Source organism: Sorex araneus, chromosome 2 (genome assembly GCF_027595985.1).
Source record: "Sorex araneus isolate mSorAra2 chromosome 2, mSorAra2.pri, whole genome shotgun sequence".
Taxonomy (NCBI): Eukaryota; Metazoa; Chordata; class Mammalia; order Eulipotyphla; family Soricidae; genus Sorex; species Sorex araneus.
In genome coordinates this window covers 196,558,496-196,569,181 of record NC_073303.1, presented here as the reverse complement: position 1 = coordinate 196,569,181, position 10,686 = coordinate 196,558,496, and the positions used below count along the sequence as shown (strand labels likewise).

At 48.7% G+C, this 10,686-nt stretch overlaps 1 protein-coding gene across 1 annotated transcript in view; it reads left to right on the top strand.

The window, feature by feature from the left end:
• Nucleotides 1–10,686, top strand: part of PAXBP1 (PAX3 and PAX7 binding protein 1) — a 34,700-nt gene continuing 24,014 nt past the window's right edge. The window contains exons 1-5 of the mRNA XM_004620344.2: nucleotides 1–543; nucleotides 2,097–2,225; nucleotides 6,822–6,998; nucleotides 8,719–8,940; nucleotides 9,727–9,830. Coding sequence (XP_004620401.2) covers nucleotides 171–543; nucleotides 2,097–2,225; nucleotides 6,822–6,998; nucleotides 8,719–8,940; nucleotides 9,727–9,830 — 1,005 coding nt within the window. The 5' untranslated portion in view covers nucleotides 1–170. The remainder of the gene's footprint in view (nucleotides 544–2,096; nucleotides 2,226–6,821; nucleotides 6,999–8,718; nucleotides 8,941–9,726; nucleotides 9,831–10,686) is intronic.

Genomic DNA, 10,686 nt, shown 5'->3' with positions numbered 1-10,686 from the left:
TGGTGTGTGTGCGCGCCGTGTGTGCGTGCGCGCGTGTGCGTGTCTGTGTGTGTGTGTGGGTTGGGGGGGCGGGAGAGGAAGCAGCGCGCGTGCGCCGTCGCGGGCTCCCGCCCCGTGTGCCGGGGCCGCGGGGTGGCAGCGGGTGCGAGAGCGCCGTGCGGGCCGCGGCAATGTTCCGAAAGGCCCGGCGGGTGAACGTGCGCAAGCGGAACGACTCGGAGGAGGAGGAGCGAGAGCGCGACGACGAGCAGGAGCCGCCGCCGCCGCCGCTGCTGCCGCTGCCGGGCGCGGGCGAAGAGCCGGGCGGCGGCGGCGGCGGCGGCGACCGGGCCCCCGGCGGGGAGTCGCTCCTGGGCCCCGGGCCGCCGCAGTCGGGGCTGCCGCCGCCGCCGGCCGCGCTCCCCGCGGGCCCCGCCGCCGAGGCCGGGGGCGGCTTCCCCGGCGGCGCCGAGCCCGGCAACGGGCTGAAGCCGCGCAAGAGGCAGCGCGAGAACAAAGAGGTGCCCAGGGCCAGTCTGCTGAGCTTCCAGGACGAGGAGGAAGGTAACCGCGGCGCCCCGACGCCGGCCCCTTCCCCGACTTGCCCGCCGCGCATCTGTGCCCGCCTCCGGCCGTCTGCTCGGGCTGGGCACGCGTTCCCGCGCCGCCGCCAGCCTTTTCTTAACCACCGCCTCCTTCTCCTCCTCCTCCTCGCCGCCCTCCGGGGCGGTTCCCCCACCCGGCCGCGGCGCCGTGCCCTTTCCATGCACACCCGGTTGTGTCGCTTTTTCTTTTCTTTTATTTTTTGCTTCTCCCTGATGCTCCAGGGAGCACCGAAGTGTGGGGCCTCCGCTAGGGCTGCACTTGCGGGGGGACTCTGCACCCGCGCGTTTCCCTCAGGTGCTCCCTCTCTGGTCGTGCGTCACCCGGAGCCCCCCTCTTCCCCCGCCACCCTCCACCCTCTCCATCTGGGAGTTGTCGTGCATCTTGTATGACCTTGGGCCGGTCCCTTGCGATGGCCGAGCCTCAGTTTTCGCCCTCCTACCCGGGTCGTCCTCCTGGAAGTAAACAGTGGCACGGATATCCGGCCGCGCTCCCCATTGGCTTTTGCAACACTGCAGGGACAGGTGTGATCCTACTCCCAGGCGTCCGCCAACCCAGTCCCAATCCCGAGCTGCAGTGCATTTTGATTCCTCCCCCCTTCATTGAGCCTTCGATCTTTTTCCTGCTTCCTGCCAATGAGCTCGGCCTTCATAGTCAGATCTTGTCGCCCCCAGCTGAGTGTGTTGATAGAAGCCAGGGACTTTTACTTATTATTATTACTATTATTATTATTAATATTGCTTTTTTTGGGGTCACGCCTGGTGATGCACAGGGGTTACTCCTCGCTCTGCACTCAGGAACTACTCCTGGTGCTGCTCTGGGGACCATATGGGTTACTGGTGATTGAACCAGGGCAAATGCCCTACCCACTGTCCTATAGCTCCAGTCCCAGCCAGAGACTTTTAAAAAGGAAATGGAGACTTCCCAGCAAAATCTCGAGCTCGGGAAGATGTATTTGTGGGGGTTTTCACGGAAGTGGGCCATTTTAATCTCCTGACCTTTCCAGGAGGTTTCTTTAAGAAGGAGCGCAGGCAGGTTTTTTTGTTTGTTTCGGTGGTGCAGGGACTGTTCGTTGCAATGTTCTTGCGGATGGCTTGGAAATGTAAACAATCAAAAAAGTTCTATGAAGCTTCTATGTTGTGCCTTTTAAAAAAGTGTTGCATTTAGGCTTGGAGCGATAGAACATGGGTTCCCCATTACTGCATAGGGTCTTCTGAGCCTGGTCAGGTATGACCCCTCCTGAGCAAAGCGCAAAGCCAGGAGTAAGCTGCCAGCAACACAGAATGTCGCCCCAAAGCAAACCCAAAACAAGGGTATCAAGTTTGACATTGCTGCACACTAATTTATGGAGTTGACTTTGTTTTTCAAGAGTCTGTAGGTCTGGAAGGACTTTGAGGTGGCGTGTGACTTTGTGCTGGAGTGTCCTGGTTTGCATGTAAGATGCTGTCAGGGTTAGCAGGGAGACGCCGACACTAGAAATGATGCTACAGATCTTATTTACTTTCTTTTTTAAGAAAATGAAGAAGTTTTCAAAGTGAAGAAATCAAGTTACAGTAAAAAAATAGTGAAGTTGCTTAAGAAAGAATATAAAGAAGATCTTGAAAAGTCGAAGATTAAGACAGAACTCAACTCCTCCACCGACAGTAAGTACTGCGCTAATGGATTTCTTTAGAAATGGCTAATGAAAGCGCTTTGTCGCGGGAGAGATGGGGTTGCTGGATTTGTTGCCATCAGTGTTTTGAAACTCCATCTAATTCTGTCTAGGGGTCAAAAACAGTTCTATGGCTTAATTCTGACAACTGCACCGTAGGTGCATTTTTAGGAAGTATCCCCATTCCTGCCATGTTTCCGATCTCTCCAAATTCCTAGGTTTGTGTTTGAGAGACACAGGCTCGGTGGGCTGTTGACAGTTGGTTTAATCCTGACGATACTTTTAAGTACGCTAAGTTACGCTAAGTTTAATGTTGTGTTTCTGTTTGGCCGAGGGCTGGCAGGATTGATGGATAAAGGCCCTGTTCTGCCAGCTCTCCTGCCCTCTCTGAGTCCTGTGCTCTCTAGGAAAGTGGGTCCATCACAGTCTGCTGGGCTCTTGTTTTTTCTCATGCAGGGGTGTGGGACCCATTTTTTCCTTCCTGTGGAGTTAAAGGCGGAATTGTCTTCCACTTTCTCAGCTACAGTTATAATGTGGATAAAATATGTCATTGCATCCTGAATATATGGTCTGCTTTGGAAGATACTGTCACCTTGAATTGTAGCCAGTGTTTAGCAAAGGGTCCAGTGAGTGGTAGTGGTTCCAATAGTAATTTTCAGAGGCAGGAAAAGGAATATTTCACAGGTAGCTGGCACTGGAAGATGGATCTTTGATCATTGAAGTTCTGAAAGATGGGAGAGAAAAAACAGGATGTATATGTGTGTGTGTATATATATATATATGGCTTTTTTTTTTTTAAGTAAAAAATGAAACTAATTTTCAGAAAATGTCAAGTACCCTGACAGTCCCAGGTGGCCAGCTTTTGGCAGAAAGAGGTTAAGGGTTAAAGATAAGTTATTGGGAGATCATGGAGTATGTTTAGTGTCCATTAAAAGCTTCAGCATTGCCGTGTAATGGTGAGGTGCTGGTTGGAACTTTTACCTGTTACTAGAGCAAAGTTCGGATGGTCTGAGGAGTGACCCGAAGCTGAGAACAGTATAGACGCAGGGGCCAGCTCGGATCTGCTACTGGTGGGTTTTAAATGGGTCAGTGGTTCCAGACTGAGACTTTTCTGAATTAGAGTTGAGTTAAAAATGTTTGCTTTACATGTGGGGAAAGAAATGGAAAGAAAGGATGAAAGAAATATCCCAAGGGAAGTTGGGTAAAAATGCTTCCCCTCTCGCACTGAAGAGTCGAGTTGGAGCCTTTGTGCCAGAGTGACTGAGAGAACGAATCATCACACGTTGCATGAGGAAATGAGGACACAGTGGGAGGGCGACTATTTTTAGGGACCCAGTTATGCTGTGGGGGTAACTGCCTCACTCTCCCCAAGTTGTCGAGAACTGCCTTTGGACACGGAATTAGTACAGGAAAGGTCAGGAGAAAGGAGAACAAGGCAGGGCAGGTTTTCTGTTGGGCTTAGTGGCTGGAGCAAGGAGCTGGTTTCCAAGGCCTCTTGGGGGCCGACCTGCCTTCCCTCGCCACACAGCTCACCCTCGCGCTCACACACCACTCACTCAAGGTGCTCGGGCACTGAACCCGCTCACCAGTCCAGACACATCCCAGCCCCAGATGTGTGTTCATTGCCAGCCTTGACCTAGCACACCTCTCCTAAGCCTCCTTTTTCGAAAAGAATGACTTTGCTTTTGCATTTGAAGTGGCCAGTATAAAGATATAGATTGAAATAATGATGATAATAAGATTGCTTGTGTAATCATGGAAAGCTAAAAAAAAAAAATGTGGGGCCAGAGAGATACAGGTGTTCAGGTGTTGAGAAGCAGGCCTTGCTCACACTTTCAGATTAGATCCTGGCACTGCATGGTCTCCCAAGGACCCCCCAGGGGTGATCCCTGAACAGGGCCCAGAGTAAGCCCTGATTATGGCCAGGTGTGGTCCCCAGACAATAAAAGCCAGAGCAGGGCGGGAGCTGTAGTATAGCAGGGTCTAGAGAAGCTGGACTGGAGGAAGTAACAGCTTCTAAGTTGTTCAGCAGGTAAACTTAGTAATGTTGGCCACGGTTGTTGGGCTAGTTGGTGGGCTGGGAATGGGAGAAATCAAGGCTGGTTGCCAGGGCTCATCCTTGGTGCAGTTGGTGAAAAGTGGTAGGGAGCAGGTGCATACTGTTTTGGAGAGAGGTAGGTGACAGTGGAGAGAGGGGCCAGAATGTCGGGATCAAGAGGGTGAGCTTGGGGCCGGGAGACGTAGGGGGGTAAGGCGCTTGTGCCGCCAGCCCTGGCACTCCATGTGGGGCCCAGAGCACCCTCAGGTGTTTGCTTTGTGGTTGCTGTGTACAGATCCAGAAATAAGCCTCGAGCACTTGGCTCAATCCCCCTTTCATTTCCTGCCTCCTGAAGTAAAAGAGGGAGAACCTTAAATTCAACATAAAGGGAAGTTTAATTGAAAGCAGTTTCTTTCTGAAGCAGTGGTAAAAGAACTTGAGGTCATAAGAGGAGATTTTGAGGTCACAAGAGGAGAAATTGAGGTTACAGGAAAAGATTTTTAGCATGTGTTGGTTTTATTTGGAGATGCAGGAAATTGAACCCAGCGTCTCATCCACACAAGTGCTGTTTAGCCTTGGCTCCTTGCAAATCCTTTTGGGGGCAGGGGGTGTGGGGGACACACAGGCTACTCCTGGTTCTGTGCCCAGGGAGCATTCCTGGTGGGGTCTGAGGAACCATGATTGGTGCCAGGGATGCAATCGGGGTTGCCTGCATGCAAGGCAAGCTCCTTAACCCCTGTACTGTGTCTCTGGATCCTTTGCATCTTGTTTTCTGAAGTGGAAGAATGATTGTGACCGTCCCACAAACTGCAGTTTTTGCCATGCTTTGCTTGAATTTGCTTAATCAAAAGCAGATACTCATCAACTTCATTTGGCAATTGCATCTTTCAAAATATGCAGAAATCATTTTATGCTCTGAGGTGAGTTGTATAGACTTTTCACAGGTTATGTTGTCAGTTACGTGCCATTGATTTAGTAGAGCAAAAGGGAATGTATGGTTTTGTATTTTGTTTTTGGACTGTACCCTACGGGACTCAGGGTTTACTTCTGGCTCTGCACTCAGGAATTACTCTTGGCAGTGCTCGGGGGACCATATGGGGTGCCAGAAATCAAACCTAGATTGGCCGCGTGCAAGGCAAGCACCTTGCCCACTGTAATATCTGTGGCACAAAATACATAGTTTTCCGCTGCATCCAGCTTGCCTTGATTTTAAATTTCATGTTAGCATGAAGGAAGAGTGGCCTGCAAGGTAGTTTGGAAAGTGGTGGGAAATCATTTATTTATTTATTTATTTATTTATTAAAATCTTGAGCAGAGTGACCTCTAGAGGCTGGAGAGAGTTCAGCAGGTATGGCACTTGGATTCCATCACCCACCTTTGATCCCTGATATCCCATATGGTCCCCCTGAGCCACCAAGTAATTCCTGAGCGAGGAGTTACCCCCTGAGTACCCCTGGGTATGGCCCAAAACAATAATAAAAAAGCAGAGTGACCTAGATCTTAGTAAAATTGGGGTCAGTGGGAATGGGAATGGGAAATATTTTCCTGGGAATTTGGGCAAGAGTATGGTTACAGAATCAGAGAGACTGTTGAGGGCTATTTTGGGGGAGAAGAACATTCTTGGGAAACAGAAGAATATTATTTAGGACAAACTTTTGTCTTCCTTTTCCTGTTTGTTGTTTGTATGTATGGTTCTCTGAGGTAAAAACCATTTTTTTCCCCTCCATTTTTGTCTGAGCCATATGTGGGATAATAGGACTAGTTTACAAGCCAGCTTGGTGTGAAGCAAATGCAGAGAACAAATAGTGACTGGGCCGAGGTGCTAGCTCAAGGGCTGGAGTGCAGCTTTTACACACAGGGGGTCTACGTTTGATCCCCAGCATCGCCAGGTTCCCTGGGTACTGCCTGTCGTGGCGGGAAGCACACAGGCAAAGCGTGATGAACCCGTCCACCCGTGGCACCAGCTAGTGCCCCACGCCTCCCTTTCTGGCTGACTTGGTCTTTGTGTCCCCTCTTCTGTCATATTCCTCTGTTCTGATTCCGGAACCCCAGCAAGTATCTGGTTATGTCTGCTCAGCAACAGTGCACTCTCAGGCATTTGGCTGTGGCAGTGGGTCAGGATCGCGCAGTCGAAGGTTCACCCTTCTAGCAAAGGGTGAAAAGAAGTTCTGAAGTGAGGTTTGTCTGGTCTGTACACTTGGTCGCAGTAGAGAGCCCCCTCAAGTGCAGTTTACTGAAACCGGGAGCTATAAGGAAGAAGCAGTTCATTTTGGTCCACTAGTAAAGTTCATTTCGTAGCATCTCGGTAGGCTGGAGCAGTGTGTCCCTCCTGTACTACTGTCACCTCTTCTTCATGGCTGTTGTCATGTGCCATTTTCATACTGTGGGGAGTTGAGGGTTTGATGTCATTATAGAATGGTTTCAATTCTCATGAATTGGGCCCATAATTAAACACAGACTACATCGTTTGATCAGTTTGTGATGTCAATAAGTTTAAGTGATGTCAACATAAGTTAAATAAGTTTAAATTGCTTATTTTCAAAACCGTAGATGAGCCGCCGCTGGACAAATTGGGACATGTTAAAGACGCCAATCCAGAGGATGGGACTGTTATCAGTGAACCCGGAGACGAGGAAATGGATATGGAAAGCGAGAAGGAGGAAGAGAAGCCAAAGGCTGGGGGCGCTTTTGCAAATGCTTTGTCCTCCCTGAACGTTCTCCGGCCAGGTGTGTATTTGCAAATGCTGCGGGAACCTAAGTGAGCCCCCAGGGTGAACTGGGGAGAAGCTGCCTAATGCTGTTACTTCTGTCTACTGTGTTGGGAAAACACAGGGCAATTTCCTTTTGCTTATCAAGTGAGAACTAGAAACACTTCAATTTTGTAGACTTACTCAGGTAGCTGATTTTGTGATGAAAGTGAATGGGATTTCAAGTCAATGAATAAAGGATATTAAGATAGTTTGTATGGATGCCGAGCAGTGGGAGGGCAGCTGACCCGACTTCGATCCCAGGCGTCCCATATAGTCCCCTGAGCATATTAGGTCTATTTGAAGTAAGCAAACACTAATTTTTTTTATAAGTGAAAAGAGCAGTTATTTCATTAATGAATTGCTTTCTGTTTGTTCCATAAGTGTGGTTAAGTTTAAAAATCAATTTAATGCTGAACAGGTTCATGGAGAAAAAAAATTTTTATATGAAGAAAGTTAGGGATAGAATTATATATCACATATGCTCCAGGTGAATAAATACTGTTTGCAAGAAAAATACAGCTTTTTTTTTTTAGATTGTGAGATTATTAGTGTTTTAGTTTTTTGTTTTTTTGTTTTTTTTTTTTTAAATTTTGGAGCTACACCTGGCGGTGTTCAGGGGTTATTCCTGTTTCTGCACTCAGGAATTCCTTCTGGTAGTACTCCAGGGACCATATGGGATACCAGGGATGGAACCGGGTTAACTGCATGCAAAGCAAACAACCTACCCTCTGTACTGTTCAGCCTCTGATATTTTTATTTTTTCCCTTTTCTAATTTAGTAATTAATTTTGCTTTTACCTTAAAAGATAGGGGGAAATTTTACAGTCAAAAACAGATACGATAGATGGGGCTGGAGAGATAGCACAGCGGGTAGGGCGTTTGCCTTGCACTCGGCCAACCCGGCTTCAAATCCCAGCATCCCATATGGTCCCCTGAGCATGGCCAGGGGTAATTCCTGAGTGCAAAGCCGGGAGTAACCCCTGTGCATCGCCAGGTGTGACCAAAAAAAGCCAATAAATAAATAAATAAATAAATAAATAAATAAATAAATAAATAAATAAATAAATAAATAAAACAGATGCGATAGAGGCCAGAGCTACATAACAGTGGGTAGAGTCCTGGCCTTTCAGGTGGCTGACGCAGGTTTAATCCCGGCACCACATATGGTTCCCAGAGCAGTGCCAGATATTGCCTCCAAACCCCCCAAGAAGGTTTTTAAAATATAAGCCTGATGTGATGGATTCCCAGCGCCAATTCTTTCCCATGCATATTTTCACTTTTGTAGCTTTAAAACGTGACTTTTATTTTCTACTTTTATGGGGGGGGGCAACAAATAGGGCCAAGGAGATAGCTCTTCCTTTTTAAAAATTGTTGTATTAATTGAATGGGCTGGAGAGATAGTACGGCAGATCAGGCACTCGCATGAGACGCGGCTGACCCAGATTCAGTCCTTGACACCCCATATTGTCCCCTAAAGCCCCACCAGGAGTAAATCCTGAGCACCGCCAGGTGTTATTTGAAAGGACCAGATATGACAGTTGAATTGCAGACAGTTTGGGAAGAGGGACCAGGGGCTATTGTCAGAACATCACTTTGGCAGTTGTCTTGGGGGGAATCTTTTATACTTGATTTTTTTTTTTTTTTTTGATCCTTGAGACCCTCATACTGCCGTGTTTTATTCTTGCCCTGTATTTCTAGGAGAAATTCCAGATGCTGCTTTTATACACGCTGCGAGGAAGAAGCGACAGCTGGCCCGGGAATTAGGGGACTTCACCCCCCACGACAGCGAGCCCGGTAAAGGGCGCCTGGTTCGAGAAGATGAGAATGATGCCAGTGACGATGAGGATGATGACGAGAAGCGCCGCATAGTCTTTTCTGTGAAAGAAAAGTCACAGCGACAAAAAATTGCTGAGGAAATAGGTAACTTGATCTACCAGTCCAGACATCCGCCCTCTGTGTTGCTGTTCCCTGAGAGTGGATGCTGTGGTCCAGTGCGCCAGCTGCTTCGGGCTGTTTCTATCCGAGGGCTGGCTTGGCTAGAAAGAACGTCTTATTTGAAAACTAGGGGCTAGTGGGCAGGGCTCTTGCCTTGCATGCTCCTTGCATCCCTGGAGCCCCTTATTACCCCTGAACCCTGCATGGGCTGATTCCTGAGCTCAGAGCTGGGAATAAGCCCTGAGCCATTGCCAGGCATGGGCCGAAAGTATTCCCTTCTTTCCTCCCTCCCCTTCCTTCTCCCCCTCCGCCCCCCCCCCCCTTCCATGTGCGCGTGCAACTTATGAGAGTTGTTATTTATCAGGTCCTTTCCATGTGGCCAGTATTGTGACTGGAAAGAAGTTAGCTAAGCATTCCCCCGCCCCCAGTTTTGCTATCTTATGTTTATGAATCACTCTACATACGTGAATTGATGTAATTGACTGATGTTGTTAGCGGCTGGAGGCTCTGTTCCAGCTGTTGCATTGAAGGCCTTAGTGGTGTTCAATGCATGAACACATGCCTTAACATGCATCTATACCAGTTTTAGCTTCAAAACTTACTGTGCAAGGCTCCCAGTGAGGAGTAGCGAATGAACATGGAACTTACAGTCTGCTCGCAGTGCAGTGGCCAGGTTCACACCACTGTTGGGGCTTGATGTCCGGGGTGGAAGCGGTTAGCACATCTTTGCCTCTTCTCTGGGTGACGACCCTCTGCTCGTTGCGGCTCTAGGTATTGAGGGGAGTGATGATGATGCTTTAGTAACTGGAGAACAAGATGAAGAGCTCAGCCGATGGGAGCAGGAGCAGATCCGGAAAGGAATTAATATCCCTCAGGTAAGAGCTCTATTCCATTTCAAAAACTGGGGTGGATCCGTTGTATGGCAGGGAGGGCATTTTCCATGCATGTGGTCAACCTGGATTCCATCCCGTATTGTTCCCCAGGCACCACCAGAAATCAGAAATAACCCCTGAGCATTGCTGGGTGTGGCTCCCTGCCCCCCTCAAAAAAATAATGTCAAAAACTCAAAGGTGAATGAAATCACCCTTTTACATCTGCTTTAGTAGGTTGGAGCAATAGCACAGCGGGTAGGGCGTTTGCCTTGCATGCTGTCAACCCAGGTTCGAATCCCAACATCCCTTATGGTCCCTTGAGCACTGCCAGGAGTAATTCCTGAGTTCAGAACCAGGAGTCATTGAGAATTGTCAGGGGTGGCCTAAAACCAAAACCAAAAAACTGAATAAGTAAAATCATAGGTCCAGAAAGACAGTACAGGGCAAGACCATGGTGGACCGATTCCATCCCCTGGGTTGCATTTAGTCCCCGAGCCCCGCAAGGAGTGACCCCCTAAGCACAGAGCCAGAGTAAGCTGTGAGGTCTGCCGGGTGTGGCCCAAACCGCCCTCCCCTCCCCCATCATAGTGATGGATCTAATAAGTTTTGTAATCACAATGATGGAAATTTTTCTTTCTTTTGGAAACTTTTCTTTATTTTTTTTCTGATCCTTAGCAGCATTATGAGAGTATTATGCAAATAGACTAGTACAGATTAGTACAGATATCACCCTTTTAGTGTTTGACGGTGCTGAGGTCTGAACCCAGGGCAGAGCCCCATCTCAGGACCCCACCCCACCTCTTCTCCCAGATTCTCGCGTTCTTTTGAGAGATTGTGTCTGAGGAACCCTGGGCTCATC